Source organism: Talpa europaea (genome assembly GCF_964194135.1).
Source record: "Talpa europaea genome assembly, chromosome: X".
NCBI classification, from domain to species: Eukaryota; Metazoa; Chordata; class Mammalia; order Eulipotyphla; family Talpidae; genus Talpa; species Talpa europaea.
In genome coordinates, this window is record NC_140081.1 from 66221800 (window position 1) to 66239570 (window position 17771).

The 17771-nt window shown below is 36.8% G+C and overlaps 1 protein-coding gene across 1 annotated transcript in view; it reads right to left on the minus strand.

Moving 5' to 3' along the window:
* RBM41 (RNA binding motif protein 41) overlaps positions 1-17771 on the minus strand; it is a gene marked incomplete at both ends in the record, with an annotated part of 55382 nt that overhangs the window by 19584 nt on the left and 18027 nt on the right. Inside the window, one exon of the mRNA XM_084258983.1 lies at positions 804-1207. Coding sequence (XP_084115109.1) covers positions 804-1207 — 404 coding nt within the window. The remainder of the gene's footprint in view (positions 1-803; positions 1208-17771) is intronic.

Below are 17771 nucleotides of genomic sequence, written 5' to 3' on the forward strand. Positions count from 1 at the left end.
AAATATAGTCACTTGATGGAAATTGCTTCAGTATCCGTCATGTACAATGCCTTTAAAGAAAAAAAAATTCAGGGACAGCTATAACGTAACATTAATTTTTGTGGGGTTTTTTTTTGCCTTTTTTTTTCAAATTAGACACAGCTAAGTTTATGATCTAGGCACTTGTGTTACATCTTTGAGTGATATGTTAATGAAGTTTTCCATTCTAAATATAACATATACCATGAATATGAAATAATAATCTGATCAATAAAACAAATATTACTTACAACTTTACTTAGATATTTGTCAATTTCTCGAGGCTTACAGGCCTTATGTTTTCACTTTGTGCTTAGTTGCCAGCAACCTAAATCACATGTCACATGAAAGTGAGACAGAGCATTCTGAAGAGAAAATTCATGTGCTAACAGTAAATTCTACAAACAGGGGGCTAAGTATTGACCAGTTCCGAAGTACCAAGACTACCAGACATGGTGGTCCTATGAATACTACTTGCTTTATTCCCAGTCTAGGAAACTGGAGGTTACTTTTCCTTCATATTGGGGTTTCTAGTGCATATATACTAGGATCACGTCAAGATTTCTTTAAAATTCCAACGACATTAGAAAACCACAAAGAACATTACAGGAAATATGCTACTTATATACTACGCAGAAACTGAATAGTCAAAGTTAAGAAAAAACAAAATCACTATGCTTATGTCATGATTCTTTGGTATAATCAAAGCTAGTTTAAAAGTATTACTTTAGGTAGAGGTAAATAAAAATGAAAACAACCCATTTTTTACTTGGTTTCGCCTATACCTTGTTTGGTTCCCCTGGATTATATGAAGAAAACATAGGAATTTTTCGGATCTCTTCCTCTGATAAACGATTTCTCTGGATCTCATCTTCGGGGACAAATTCTATTGGCTGCGTCAGCTTCTTAGGCCCAGTCCAACACTGCTCAGGTGAATTATCAATAACTTTGGCCACATGGAGACTGGGACCTTTACCCTGTGCTGCCTGTATTCCCTTGTCCTGGAGTAATGACGGGTTCTCAGCTGTGCCACTATCACCCACTGATGTAGCTGAGACCAGTGAGTGGGAAGCAAAGGGTTCACCTCTCATAAGTTGGAACTCTTCAAGACGTTTTTTCATTATCATCTCTTGGTAAAAATTTTCCAGGTTGTTCATGGGATCACCTTTGTTCTTCTTTTGGGGTTCATCTGGATCAAGACAAAGAGATAGGGAAGTTCTACAAAGCCTACCAATACAATCCTTGACAAATTAATAAAAATTAAATCTTGGATCTCAGATATAGAAATTCTGCTGGGGAAGAACTTAATAACCTGTGACAAATGACAATCATCTATAGCTATTTTATTATTGTTCCTCTTACGCAGGAACAATATAGTGAGGCAAGTGAGGCATCTAGGGTACACAATTTAAGAAGATGTCCACTTTCAGGGCCATACAAGTACATGCTCATCTAAATGATAAGGACATTTAAAAAATGTAACTAGTATGGCATTATCCCACTTCACAAAATTAATAATTCCTTAGTATCATCTAATACCAGTTCATGTTCAAGTGGCCCTGATTATCTCAAAGATATCTTTTTAAATTTGGTTGTTTAATTAGGGATCTAAAACAGCCTTTGGCTGTTTGATATCTTAAGCCTCTTATTCTAATGTCCCTCTTTCCCACCCCTCAAATCTATTTTTCCCCCATCCCACTGATTTATTAAAGAAACCACATCATTTGCTTTTAGAACAAATGATTTGATTGGTTGTTCTTAGTATTGTTTAATTTGTTCCTCAGTTCTATTTCTTATAAACTGGCAGTTAAATCTAGACCTATATGTTATCTAATACAATAGACACTCGTCACATATATCTATTTAAATTAACTTTTAAAATATCAGTTCCTCAGTTAAACTAGTAACATCTGAAGTGTTCAACAGTCATGTGTGGCAAGTGGGTATCATACAGATTACAGACCATTTATCACCATTATAGAAAGTTGTACTGGATAGTGCTGATTTAGAGGTTTAATAAGATTCAAGTTCAGTATTTTTAGGAAAAAACCCTTCATAAATAAGATTTGTACTTCCTACTGCATCACATCATATGGCACAGAATATTTTAATGATGCTGAAATTGATTAGTGGATTCAGGTGGTATTAGTCTGATCCCTCTGTTATGAAATTTTCCTATTCACTTAACGAGTTTTATATCCCTTGATGACCACTGCCTAGACCTATCAATTTATTAAGAATTGTAAAAAGGAGTTGCCCTGATTCTATTATTTCTTTTGCATTTACTTTCTAGAATTCTATAATGAACTTACCGTCATCAATTATTTGGTTTTCCTATACATAGCTCATACAGGAAAGGCAGGATAAACTTGGATTTTTCCCCAATTATTTAAAATCAACAATGTAGTTATAAGTTGGTACCTCAGAGATGTCCAAAGGTGACCAACAATTATTTTTAGTGTAATTGTGAAATCATGTATTTTCATATATTTGATAAGTTTCAATAAAATGTAGTTATTATTCTTTTTGGTGGTCAAATTACCCAATGTAGGACCAGTGAGAACCCCTTCAAAAAGGTTCCTGTATTTCTTCCCAGTTTTCTGGCATAGCAAGATGTCCCAAACTTATCCTGCACATCTCCTGACTCAAACCTGGCCTATTTTTAAAGGACTCCCTGCTCCTTTTGGTGGGAAATGATATTTGGAATCCACAGTGTGTTGTTAGGTGTACTCACTGCTATTGAGTTGCTGCTGTTTCTGGGCCATTTCAGTTGGACAAGGCTAGGGATTTTTTTTTTTTAAAGAGAATTATAAATCATGAATCCATACTGATATTTCTACTTCAAATTTATTATTACAAGAAATTTCTCAGACTCTTTGATTTTAGATTTGTATCTCTTTATATACATGCTTAAAATATTGGTTCCTAATGATAACAGCAAAATTATCTGTCAGTTTTTTTCTACAATATATTTATAGGCTTTTAAAATGTCAATAACAATGCTAAATATGTCCATCAACAATAAACTACTAAATACAGTTTTATGTTTCTTTACAATTACTTTTGTCTTTAAAATCTATTCCACTAGGAATGTTCAAATATTGTTTTAAAATAATTTTGTTTTCTCTGTATGGTTATGCTATCCACTTTATAATTAGGTTCATTTGTTTCAGGTTATTTATGAATTTAAGGGATCTATTGTTTCCCTCTTTTGACTAAACCTTTAAAACTATAAAAATACTTATATGGCTCTAAAGTGAAAACTGTTATATAGTACCTTCACAGAAGTCTTACTTTCATCTCTGTATCCTTCATCGTTTCCTTCCCCATAAACAATGATTTTTATTAGGTTTTGGTTTTATGGTTCCACTATTTCTTTTTTGAAAATATAAGCAAATGGACACACACACCACCCAGATATATTTATGCATATAACTAATTAGTTATTCCCCTCTCCTAAATAAAAGGTAATTTATGGTAAACACGGTTCTGTAATTTATTTTTTATACTTAATAAAACATCCTGAAAATATCCCCAAATTAATGTATAGAGCTCTTCTCTTTCCCTCTCCTAGCTGCATAGTAATTTATTGTGTGGAAATAACAGTTTATTCAACTACTCTCCTAGTGACGCACATTGATACTGTCTCTAGTCTTTTGTTTTGAATAATGTCCTGACAAAGTCTTCTGCATACAGGATTTTATGTTTTTTTCCAGTCTATCTTTGAAATGCTACCAAGAGGTAGCATTGCTCACACAAAGGATAAATGTTTATGTAATTTTTGTACATATTGCTAAATTACATTTTGTAGGAGTTGTACTATTCTACATTTCCACCAGCAAGATATAAGAGTATTTATAGAAGGATTTCTTAAGACTCCAAAAGTGCTCACCACAAAGGAAAATACTGACAAATTCAACTACATTAAAATTACAAATGCATCATCAAAAATATCATAAAGGGGGGGCCTCCCTGGTGGCACAAGGGGTTAAGCACCGCGCTATGAATCAATCCGCAGTTTCTGCAGCACAAGTTCGATCCCAGGATGGCCAGGGAGAAACCCACATGGCGAAGCAGACCTCTCCTGTATTGCCCGCTGCTCCCCTCAGCAGCGTATTTCAGCCAATCTGCCTGTTCTGTTCCCCGCTCTGTCTCTGGTGAATCCTCTCACCCCCCTGAATCTCTGGCCTGTACCCCAGCTCTTGTGTGCATAAATAAATCTTTAAAAAAAGAAAGAAAATTATGAAGGGACAGAAAAGGCACAGAATTAGAAAAAATATTTGTTGTAGATTTAACTTATAAAGGACACAACCATTAGGAAAGTGGGGAAAGATTTATTACCTCACAAAAGAGGAAATACACATGGCCAGTAAATATATGCAAATGTGCTCTATCATATTAGAAATCAGGAAAATGCTAATTAGTAAGAGAATCAGTTACTAATAGAAAACTACCATATTAGCAAAAAAATTTAAAAATGCTAATACCGTATCAGTGAGATTGCAGGATAAATGGAACCCTCATACACTGCTGGTAGGAATGTAAGGTCACAGAGCACATACTAATGTTGAATTACATGCTCACAATACAACACACAAATTATGTGTGTATGTGTTCACATACATAGATGACAGAAAAATTGGGGCATGTGTATACTAGGGTACAATAACAACAAAAATGTTTAGATCAGTGATATTTAAAATAGCTTGAAACTAGCAAAAATGCAAATGTGCACCTAAAAGGAAAGCGTTATAAAACTGTTTTAAGCTTTATATAATGAAATGCTATACTATATAATGAGAGATTTCAGCTACATATGACCAAGCTGGATGAATATACTAATGCATATACTAAAAAAATTAATTCAGTAACTATTATGATCCAGGCACTATTCTAGATTCCTGGGATACATTAATATATAAAACAATGATTCCTTCATAGAGCTCAGTGATTTATATGGTAAGTAAAGGTTATGAGTGCTATGAAAAAGGAAAAATATAGCAGGGTAAGGGGTGATTGGAAGTGCTAGAGGATGGCAGTAAGGATAGGTGCAATTTAATACCGTATTAGTCAAACTTAGAAAGTGAAATTTGAAAGCAAACTTAAGCAAAGTAAGGCAATCTATCATGTTGATATTAGAGGGCCCAAAGATTTGGAACATGTCTCAAAAGTTGTTAAGAGTCTGAAATCATACAAAGTATGTTCTCTAACTACAACACATTAAAGATCCACTACTGGAAGAAATTGGGAAAACACAAATATTTGGAAATTAAGCAACACACTTTAGGAAAATAAAGAAGAACAAAGTAAACACAAAGTAAGCAAAAGAAAGAAAATAATAGAGACTAGGGACTAAATCAATATAATAGAAAGCAGAAAAATAGAGATCAATGATACTAAAGTTGGTTCTTTGAGAAGGTTAACAAAATGGCTAACCTTTAGCTAAACTGACTTAAAAAAGAGAAAACAAAAATGTTTAAAATCAAAAATTAAGAGGAGGCATCATTACTGACCCTAAAGAAAAAGAAATATTTGGAAGGTGATGTTATAGTTTACTTTTGGCCAACATACTAGAATGCTTGGGTGAAAGGACAAATTCACAGAAAGATACAAATTAGAAAGCTGACTTGAGAAGAAAACAGAACAGCTGATTAAACCTGTAATAATAGGTTTAATTAGCAATCAACAATTATATGTTATATGGCAAAAAGAACTTGGTGTGATTTTTTTTTTTAAAGATTTATTTATTTATTTATTTATACAAGCACTGGGTACAGTAGAGAAGCGCGGGAGGGTGAGAGAATTCACCAGAGCCAGAGCGGGGAGCAGAACAGGCAGAAGGACTGAAATACACTGAGCAGCGGGCGGCAGGGGAGGTCTGCACGCCATGTGGGACCCTCGCTGGTGGCCGGGGATCGAACCGGCACTGCAGAGGCTGCAGCAGCTTCGCAGCCCAGCGCTCAACCACTGCGCCACCAGGGGAGGCCCTTGGTGTGATTTTTTTATGCATCTTGAGATAGGGAGACTATACTGGATTATTTTGGGGGGGGCAATCTAATCACAGGTGTCCTCAAAATAAGGGGGCAGGAGCTTCAGAGAGGGAATAGGAGCCACTGTGATAGAGTAGAGGTTGGAAAAATGTGAGAAAAAGAGTCAAGGAATGTAGGTGGATACTAGAAGCTGGAAAAGGCTTCCCTCGAGAACTTTAGAAATTTAAGAGAAAAAATTTACATTGTTTAAAATCACTAAGTTCATGATAATTACTCACAGCACCCTTGGGAAGTAACAGATTGCTAAAAGAACATTATAAAAAACTTAGAGCTAAGATCAAATGGTTAATGGTTAAAAAGTGAATTTTTCTCCCTAATACTGGGAACAAATCAAGATGTCTGCTCTCACCTCAGCACTTCCATTCAACGTTATACTGCAGCTTTTAGACAGTGCAAGGAACCAAAAAAAAAAAAAAAAAAGCATTCAGATTGGAAAAGAAATAAAATAGTCTTTATTCATGTGAAACATGATTATCTACGTAAAAAATCCTAAGGTATCCACAATATAACTACTAGAACTAACAAAAAAGTTTAGTTACAGAATATGAGATCAATAAACTATGTCAACTGTATTTCTATATACTTTCAAGGAATCAGAAAATGAAATAAGAAAGTAATTCTATTCAGAAGAGCATAAAAATGAAGAAAACATTAAGAAATTAATAAAGCGTAAGATCTGCAAACTGAAAACCACAAAACATTGATAAAATAAATTTAAGATTTAATAAATGAAATCTTTCCATGTTTATGGATTAGAATACTCAAAACTATTAAAATGACAATTTCCCCCAAATTGGATTATAGATTCAGCATAATCCTTATCAAATTCCAGCAGGCTTTTTTTTTTTTTTTTTTTTTTGTAGAAAACTTGACAGGCTGCTTCTAAAATTTACACTGACAAGCACAGGACCTAGAATAGCCAAAGCAATTTTGAAAGAGTAACAAAGTTGGAGGAGTTACACTACCCAATTTCAAAACTTATAAAAGATAAAGAGATTCAGAGCATAAGGATAGTCATATAGATCAATGGAACCAAAATGAATATCCAGAAATATACTCTTTTATGACCAACTGACTTTCCACAAAGGTTCCAAGAAAATTCAACAGAGAAGGAATAACTTTTACAATAAATATTGCTCTAACAACTGAATATCCATACACAAAAATATGGATTTGGACCCTTCACACAGAAAAACTAACTCAAAATGAACAATAGATCTAGTTATAAGAGCTAAAACTATAATCTGGAAGAAAACATAAGGACAATATCTTTTTTGTTTTGAGTTCAGCAATGTCTTCTTAGATAAGATGCCAAAAGCAAAAGCCATAAAGGAACAATCTGAGAAATTGAACTTTATTAAAATTTAAAACTTTTGTACTTCAAGACACCATTAAGAAAATAAAGACAAGATACAGACTGAAAGAAAATATTTTCAAATTATATACCTTACATAGGACTTCAGAAAACACAGAAATGTTATTACTCAATACTAAGAAAACAAAAAAACAAATCAAAAATTGTATAAATGATTGAACAGATATCTCATCAAAGACAACATAAGAATGTCTAATAAGCCCACATGAAAAAGTACTCAAGATCTTGCTATTATAGACATTCAAATTAAAACTATAATGAGATATCAATACATGCCCAATAGAATGACCATAATAAAAACAAATAGGCAGTAACAAGAGTTGGCAAGGATTCAGAGAAATAGGAACACTTTAACATTGCTAATGAGAAAGTAAAATGGTATAACCATTATTGGAAAATAGATTGACGGATCCTCAAAGGTTATATACATAGAGTTACCATATAACCCCAAAATTCCATTCACTCAAAATAAATAAAAATAAGGCCACACAGAGCTTGCCCATAAATTTTATATATACAAGCATTATTCAAAATAGCCAATTATGTCCATCAAAGAAACAACACAAATGTCATCAAGTAGTAGAAGGATTATTCTTCTGTAACAGATGTCAAGACATTAAATAGCTAAGAAGTGTGATATAGGTTCTGGAATGGCCAAAAAGACCAAAGGAACAATAGAGAAACCAAAAAAACACCCATGCATATATGGACATCTGATACATGACAGAACTAGCAATACAATAACAGTGAAGGGACATTTTCAATATAGTAGGATGAAGAGTTATCTATATTAAAAAAGAAACAACCCTGAAATCTTACTTCTTACCATATACATATATCAGTTCCAGATGGATTAAGATTTAAATGTTAAAGACAATTAACACATAACTTTTAGAATAAAGAATATCTTCCTGAGCTCAAGTAGGGAAGGATTTATTAAAGAAAACATAAAAAGCACTAAGTAAAAAGGAAAAAATTAATAGAAAATTACATAAAAATGAACTTTTATTCACTAAAAGACACTATGAAGACAGTGAAATGATAAGGCACAGAATGGTAACAGACATTTTCAATACAGATAAACAACAGAGTGCAAGTGTCCATAATAATAAAGAACTTGTACAAATGTATAAGAAAAGTATGCAAGATTAGAGAAGAAATTTGGAGATATAATATTAAGGACATATAACCCCAACACTTTCCAAGTTCCATCTTTCCTATAGAGTACAGTAGCTAAGTAGTAATCACTGAGATTTGCCATATCCCTGGACTTTGGAGCCACGCTACTGCTTTGATGCACACCTAAAGTGATGTCTGAACCAAAACTGCATCTGGACACAAATACAAACCGTTGGAAAGACATTCAGACAGGAAACAGGCATTTCCATATCTGCTAAATGGAGAAGGGAATTAGATAGCCATTTCATAAAGGAGGCTATCGAAATAGTCTGTAAATGTGTGAGAAGGCCCATATCAAAAAGACCAGAAACAAGCATTGGTGGGGATGTGGAAAAAAAGAAAAACCTCCTACATTGCTGGTGGGAACACAGACTGGTCCAGACCTAATGAAAAACAATATGGAGGTGTCGCAAAACATTAAACATGCACCTGCCATTTGACCCAGTAACTGCACTCCTAGGCTTCTACCCAAAAATTCAAAAACACTATTCAAAAGGAAACTTACACTCCCATGTTTTTTATAGCATGATTTATAATAACCAAATTATGGAAACAGATTAAATGCTCAAAAACAGATGAATGGATCAAAAAGATGTGGTATTTATAAACAATGGGGTACTACTCAGCAATCAAAAAAGATAAATTCATGTCATTTGTGGCAACATGGATGGAGCTAGATGGAGTAAATGCTAACTGAAATAATACAGAAGGAGAAACATAAATACCAGATGGCGTCACTAATACATGGAATATAGAGTAACTAAACTAAGAATCAGATAAACACAAGCTTAAAAACTAACCCTTGAAAGCTGACTACAGAACTGAAGCATCCAGAGGGGTAAGGGTGTGGAGAAGGGGTAAGAAAAAAGAGGGAAGGAAGCACAATGGACTATGGTGGAGGACTCTGCGTGATTTGATGGTGGGTGCACTATGGTGGTAATACCTAATGGGACATCCAGATATTATCTCAATTAAAAATATTACATTACTTAATTTAAAAAAAACATGAAGGGGCCTCCCTGGTGGCTCAGGCGGTTGAGTGCAGTGCTGTGTGGCTTTCCACAGCCTCTGCAGTGCGGGTTCAACCCTGCCAGCCTTGGAGCAACCCACATGGCAAGCAGACCTCTCCTGTCTCGCCCTCTGCTCCCCTCAGCAGTGTGTGAGCAGTGTATTTTGTCAGTCTGCTTGTTCTGTTCCCCACTCTGTCTCTGGTGAATTCTCTCACCCTCCCATGCATCTGGCCTGTACCCCGGCTCTTGTATAAAAAACAAAAACAAAAAAAAAGAAAACATGAGGGCCTCCCTGGTGGCCTAGGGATTAAGTCTCAACACTATCACCGCTACAGCCTGAATTTAATGCCCCGGCTAGGGAGCTGACCCACATACGGTGCAGCAGACCTCTCTCCTGTCTTGCCTGCTGCTCCCCTTAGCAGAGTATTTCAGCAAATCCACCTGTTCTCCCCACTGTGTCTCTGGTGAATCTTCTCACCCCCTGCACTTCCTGGCCTATACCCCAGTTCTATGCAATATATATGTATATAAAACAAAAAAAGGCTTCTGATTTTAAAAAAAAAAACATGAAATGAGTTATTAGTTAAAAAAATGTGTGAGAAGGTATTTAATCTCATTAGTTGTAAGAAAATGAAATTAAAACTCCAATGAAATAAACAATATAGGCTTGGACTCCTGAAAAATATTAATGCCCTGGAAGAAAGATAGATACACACATATACAAAGACAGGGGTACTGCTCTAAAGCAAACTAACAATAAATGCAATCTGTGACCCCTGGATTTAAAACTGAGAAACTTTATTACAAACAGATTAGATAACATTAGTGTAACAATGTTGAATATCTTAAGTGATTATAAATATTGAGATTATATAAGAGAAAGTCTATCCATCCAAGAGCCTCAGAATGTGACTTTATTTGGATATAGTGTCTTTGCAGATGTAATTAGTAAAGTTGAGGTAATACTGGATTAGATTATCCCTAAATCCAATGACAATGGTCATTCAATAGACACAATGACTAGTGTTCTATTAAGAAGGCCACATAGGGCCTCCATGGTGGCACAAGGGGTTAAGCACCGCACTATGAAGCAATCCGCAGCCTCTGCAGCACAAGTTAAATACCCGGCTGTCGGCCAGGGAGCAACCCACATGGCGCAGCAGACCTCTCCTGTCTCACCTGCTGCTCCCCTCAGCAGCATATTTCACTCAGTCTGCCTGTTCTGCTCCCTGCTCTGTCTCTGGTGAATTCTCTTACCTCCCGCATCTCTGGCCTGTACCCCAGCTCTTGTATGCATAAATAAATAAATCTTAAAAAAAAAAGGCCACATAAAGACATGGAGAAATAGATATAGAGGGAGGTTGTGAAGTGAAGACAGAATCAGAGACTGGAATAATGAGTTACAACATCAATGAATTCTGGAAACCACCAGAAGCTACAAGAGAAAAGGCAGGGCCTCCCCGGTGGGGCAGCGGTTGAGCGCTGGGTTGCGAAGTTGCCCGTAGCCTCTGCAGCGCGGGTTCGATCCCCGGTCACTGGGCGAGGGTCCCACATGGCGCGCAGACCTCTCCTGCCCCTCGCTGCTCCCCTTAGCAGTGTACTTTGGTCCATCTGCCTGCTCTGCTCCTGGCTCTGGCGAATTCTCTCACCCTCCTGCACTCCTGACTGTACCCAGTGCTTGCATAAATAAATAAATATTTTTTTAAAAAAGAGAGAGAAAAGGCAGGGTCCTCTCCTAGAGACTTTAGAAAGATCATGTCCTGCTGATACTTTGATTTCAACTTCTGGCCTCCAGAAGTGTGAGGGGATACAGTTCTGTTCTTCTAAGTCACAACATGTATATAATAAGTTGTTATGGCAGCCCTAGAAAAATAACACAGTGATTATAGAAAACCATTTCAATAAATTTTGTTGTAAGGAAAAACTACTAATACTACAATATGAATGAATCTCAAAAACAATATGCTGAATTAAAGACACCTTACACAAAAAATACATAATGCATGATTTCAGTTATCTGAAGTTTTAGAACAGGCAAAAATAATAGTGGGAAAAATGAAGATACTAGTTGCATCTGGGAGGGTGGGGCAGGATTTACAAAGAAAAAGCATGATGGAAATTCCTAAGGTGAATGTAATATGCTCTATGTTGACAAGGGTTAGGCTACATTGATGCAGTGATATGCCGGAGGTAGTCCAATGTTTATGCATATTGCTTCCCAACTCCATGCTCAGTGATAACACACTGGTAGATTGAAATCAGCCATGGTACATACAGGGAGTATGTACATCATAGTAACTGGCAAATGATACAACTCTGAGTCTTTTTCTTTTTTTTTTCTTTTAAAGATTAATTGATTGATTGATTGATTGATTGATTTATATATACATACATACAAGCACTGGGTACAGTCAGAAGTGCGGGAGGGTGAGAGAATTCACCAGAGCCAGAGTGGGGAGCAGAGCAGGCAGATGGACCAAAGTACACTGCTGAGGGGAGCAGCGGGCGGCAAGAGAGGTCTGCGCACCATGTGGGATCCTCCTCCGATGGCCAGGGAGCAGCCGGGGATCGAACCTGCGCTGCAGCAGCTGCAGGCAGCTTCGCAACCCAGTGCTCAACCACTGCGCCACTGGGGAGGCCCAACTCTGAGTCTTTTTCTTTTCCTGGAGTGCTAGTTAAACATTTACTAATACATCATAACAAAGATGTATAAGATGTATACATTGGTTAAAAGTGAGCAAACACGGGCCTCCCCTGGTGGCGCAGTGGTTGAGCACTGGGCTGCGAAGCTGCCTGCAGCCTCTGCAGCGCCAGTTCGATCCCCGGTCACCAGCAAGGGTCCCTCATGGCGCGCAGACCTCTCCTGCCACGCCCGCTGCTCCCCTCAGCAGTGTACTTTGTCAGTCTGCCTGTTCTGCTCTCCGCTCTGGCTCTGGTGAATTCTCTCACCCTCCCGCACTTCTGACTGTACCCAGTGCTTGTATTAAAAAAAAAAACTTAAAAAAAAAAAGTGAGCAAACAGATTTATGCATTTCTTAAGATTTATGCATGTCATTGCATGCAAAATTTACATGAAAAGAGAGAAATGCAAATATTTAATTCTAACTAGCAATATGCGTACTGGAGTAGTTAAGGGAACCAAGTTTTTACATATTTATTTTATTTATTATTATTATTTTTAAAAAAGATTTATTTATGCATACAACAGCTGGGGTACAGGCCAGAGATGTGGGGGGCGAGAGGCTTCACCAGAGACAGAGTGGGGACTAGAACAGGCAGACTGACTGAAATACACTGCTGAGGGGAGTAGCGGGTGAATCAGGAGAGGTCTGCTGTGCCATGTGGGTTGCTCCCTGGCCGGCTGGTGATCGAACTCGTGCTGCAGAAACTGCGAATTGCTTCACAGTATATGGTGCTTTACCCCTTGTGCCACCAGGGAGGACCCTTACACATTTATTTTAAATACTTCAATAAAGTAAGATGGTTTGGTAGAAGGACAGATAGATGTGTGAGAAAGTAAAATACTAGTGACAGAATCTAGTTGGTGATGTAATAGGTGTTTGTGACAATAATTTTTCAACTTTTCTATGTGTTTAAAAATTTTCACTAAAGATTGGAAAAAATCTTTTCCCATTTGCATATCAAAAAATAATAACATGTACTTAATCCTATAGTTTCAGGGCTTCAATTTTTATATTTCATTTTAAAACCAATTTTATTTATTATGTAAAATTATGAAGGGAGAGAATCTAAACACATTGCTCAAGTATATAAACAATTGAAGGACATTTTAAAAATCATTTATTAGTTCATGGAAGGAGTATGTACACCATGAAAACTGGCAAAGAAGCAATACTGGGGATATCTGACTGAGGTTCCCAGGAAAATAGGAGGCTTAAGATCCAGCACAAAAGGTGTGATGTTTAATTTAGGGAGGATGTCCTAGCACTGAGTAGAGTAGATAAATTTGAGAATTAGGATGAAGAAGTTAGCAGAGTGCTGCTAGCATGAGAGAAAAAGTAGAAGTTTCTTGCCATTGACAGTGTATACTTTGAAATCAGAAGGAAGAATATCTGCTAAAGATAATAAAATAGGAAAGATTAATGAAGATCTGAAATAGTATAAGGAATGAAAATAGAGAGCTGACAAGGAAATAAGAGACAGACTGCTGAACAAGAGGAAAAACTTTAGACAAAACCAGAGTTGAGGAACCTGCAGAGACATTATACAATAAAGTCATATGATTTGTTTTCTAGTAATGCTCAAAAGTCATGTGCAGAAATAAAGCTTGAGATTTTACCGGTGGACAATGGTTACAGACAAGGAAGCAAGAAAAATGATTCACTGGCAAGAACCCTGGTAAACAGATCATGAAGTATAAGTGAGAGGTGGTAGGAAGAGGAGACTGCAAGGGCTTGATAGTTAGGAGAAAATAAAAAGGTCAACGCAATGGAGATTTCAAGAGGATTGAAATATGGTACAACAAGTGTTAGAGAGTTGTGAGAGCCAGCGGATAAGAAAAAGATTAAGGCCAGGAAGTAATATAGTAGAGCTTAAGATTTTGGAGGAAGTATATTTCTAGAGATAATATCATTGATTTCCCACGGACATACATTTATTTCCAAAAAAAAAAAAAAAAAAAAAAAAACACGGTATGTCAAGACAAAGTAAAATCACACTTAATGAACAACAAAAAAATCTTTTCCAATCATATATACAAGTGACATGGTTAAGAATACAGACTTTTGTGTAAGATAAACCTGGATTTAAGTTGTAGCACTGCCACTTAATAACTGACCTTAAGAAAATCATTTATCTCCTCAGAAACTCAATTTAGTTATCTGTAAAATGGGTACAATACTGACACTACCTCTAGGGATAATGTAAGGCTTAAATGAATTAATGTGCAAAAGTGCCTAGCAAAAGGACTGGCACAAAGTAGTCTTCAAATACTATTAGCTATTAGGATTTCTGAGTAAGATGAATTAAGTGTACCTCACCCTGTCTTTTCCACCGAATACAAATATAAAAACCTGAAGAGAAAGCATAGAGAATTTAAAGACTGTGAAAAGTACACAGCATAAGCCCAGAATTTGAAATAACAAAGAACCTATACCCAGACACAGCATAAACAAACTGCTGAAAAGAAGAGAAACAGTAAAAAGAGTAGAGGAATAAAGAGGAAGAGTTAAAATGTCTTATATTTATGGCCAACTAGACCACTGATTTCCCACAAAGGTACCAAGACATTTAATTGGGAAAGGATACACTTTTCAACCAAAGGTGCCAAAAGACTGGATATCTATATGTACGAGATGAATATAACCTTAGCCTTATACCATACGTGTAATTCAGAAATTATTTCAAAATGGTTCACAGAATTAATTGTATGAGCTAAAATGATAAAGCTTTTAGAAGAATACACATGAGAAAATCTTGGTATCCTTGGGTTACCAGAAATCTTAAAGGGCCAAAAGCAGAAGTCACTTAAAAATTAGAAAGTTCCTAACAATAAACTAGCAAAGAGAGAAATGATGAAAACAATACCATCTGTGATCCAGCAAAAAGTATGATACATAGGAATGATTTTATCCAAGAAAGTGAAGGAGAATGCTGAAACTGCAAAACACCATTGAAAGAAATTGAAGAAAACAAAAAGAAATGGAAAGACATTCCATGCTCTTGGATTGGAAGAATCAATGTTGTGAATGTGGCCATTCTACTTAAAGAAATACCAATTAAGAACCAAATGGCAGTCTTTATAGAAATAGAAAAAAACATCCTAAAATTTGCATGGAACCACAAAGACTGGTGAGGATATAGAGAAAAATGGAACACTTACCCATTGCTGGTGGGACTGTAAACCAGTGCAGCCATTATGAAAGAGTATGGAGGTTCCACAAAAATTAAGAACAACCATACGATCCAGTATTTCCATGAATAATATGAAAACATTGACTCTGGAAGAAAAATGTACCCCTATCCTAAAGCACTGCAGCACTGTTCACAATAGTCAAGATATGGAAACAACCTCTAACAATGGAGGAATGGGTAAAGAAGATATGGTGTAGAAGAATAGCTCATTTATAGGGCCTCCCAGGTGGTGCAGGTGGTTGAGTGCCACACTGTGAAGCTGTCCGCAACCTCTGCAGTGCAGATTCAATCCCGGCTGGCCGGCGAGAATCCCACATGGCGAAGCAGACCTCTCTTGTCTCGCCCACTGCTCCCCTCAGCAGTATATTTCGTCAGTCTGCCTGTTCTGTTCCCTGCTCTGTCTCTGGTGAATCCTTTCACCCTCCTGCGCGTCTGGCCTGTAACCCAGTTCTTGTATAAAAAATAAATAAATCTTTAAAAAAAAGAATAGCTCATTTATAAAATAGATGAAATCTTCCCAATATGGATGAATCTTGACATTATGCTAAGAGAAGTAGGTCAGAAGAAGACAGACAAATATTGTGATTGTTTTTACTCATTTGTGGAATACAAAGAAAACAAACTGAAACATTTATACTCTCACAACAGAATGGTGGTTACTAGAGGGGAAGGCAGTGGAAAGGAATAGGAAGAAGGAACTGATTGGATGGTGGTGGACAGTGACTGGACACTTGGTGGTATGGTGAGAAAACGTAAACTTGGAACCTATACAGTTGGTAAACTAATATCACCTCCATTAAAAAAGCATTAGGATGTTAGATTTTGTGAAAATTACAGAATTTTCAAGATTCAAAAGATGCCATTAAAAGAGGTGACATCGGTGACAATGGCAAAGACCTCACAAAATTGTCTCCTCTCCAGAAGCAAAAACTGTCAGAATTTACTTTTTTAAGAATTCTGGAAATTAACAAAAGGCTTGTAGCAATCTGGAGAACAAATATGCAAGAAAACAGCTGAACTGGAAGGGATTATGCTAAGTGGGAGAAAAAACAGAAGGAGAAACACAAATACCGGATGGTTTCACTCATATGTGGAATATAGAGAAAAAAACAAAAGGCCGGACAAAATCAAAGCAAAACCAGGCCCTACAAATCTGTCTGCAAAACTAAGGAAGAGGGAAAGGTGGAAAGCAAAGTGTTGAGGGGGCACAACGGACTATGGTGGACTGTAGGTGACAAACATCTGAGAAGGTGTGATTCTGTGCCTCTCAATTACACAGTTTTGGAAACCAATGCTACTGCAATAAAAAAAAAAAATTAGAAAAATGCTGAATCTCAGTAATAATGAGTTTTGTGGCATTTTTTTTTAAGATTTACTTATTTATGCATAGAAGAACTGGGGTACAGGCCAGAGGTGTGGGGGGGTGAGAGGATTCACCAGAGACAGAGTGGAGAACAGAACAAGCAGATTGACCGAAATACACTGCTGAGGGGAGCAGTGGGCGAGTCAGGAGAGGTCTGCTGCACCATGTTGGTATCTCCCTGGTTGGGGATTGAACTCATGCTGCAGAGGCTGTGGATAGCTTCAGAGGTTGCATCTTAACTCCTTGCGCCACCAGGGAAGGCCAGTTTTGTGGCATTTTAATATCCCGTTTCCCCATCCTTTCCCCCAAATTTCACCTGAAATCACAGTGAAAACCTGGCAACCACTGGAAAGATAAGAATGGGGTTGGTGTACCATCAAAACACAATTTTTGGAAAGTTGTCATTATTTGACTTATCTGGTGGTCCCATGGAAGATCTCAGAAGCAACACTCTCTTTATTTGACTTCATTCAAACTTCACTTAACATTGTCTTTCCCCAATAACTTTGATCAAACACAACCAGAGGCAATTGCTGAATTACACAGCTACCAGAGATGGTGGCGTTAGGGCAAACAATAGGTTAACAAAAAGCATAGAAGGAAATCCCAGGGAATGAGATATCCACAGGGTGCTCTAGAAAGCTCCGCCATATTTCTTGGAATTTAGAACACCAAACAAATGCACAGTACTGTTCACTGGCCAGAGTTGTATGCACGTTTGCGAAAGCTGATAAAGGCTGTAAGTTCTCACCTGATTAAACCTGAGGTTCTGTGAAGGTTTAAGTGAAGTGAAGGCCAAAATGGAGTTATGAAGTTCATGGCTAAGTATTCAAGACATGCTCAGTTCGTACAGGAAATCACCTAATACTAAAAAACTTCTCAATACTGGGAAAAGCACTAAT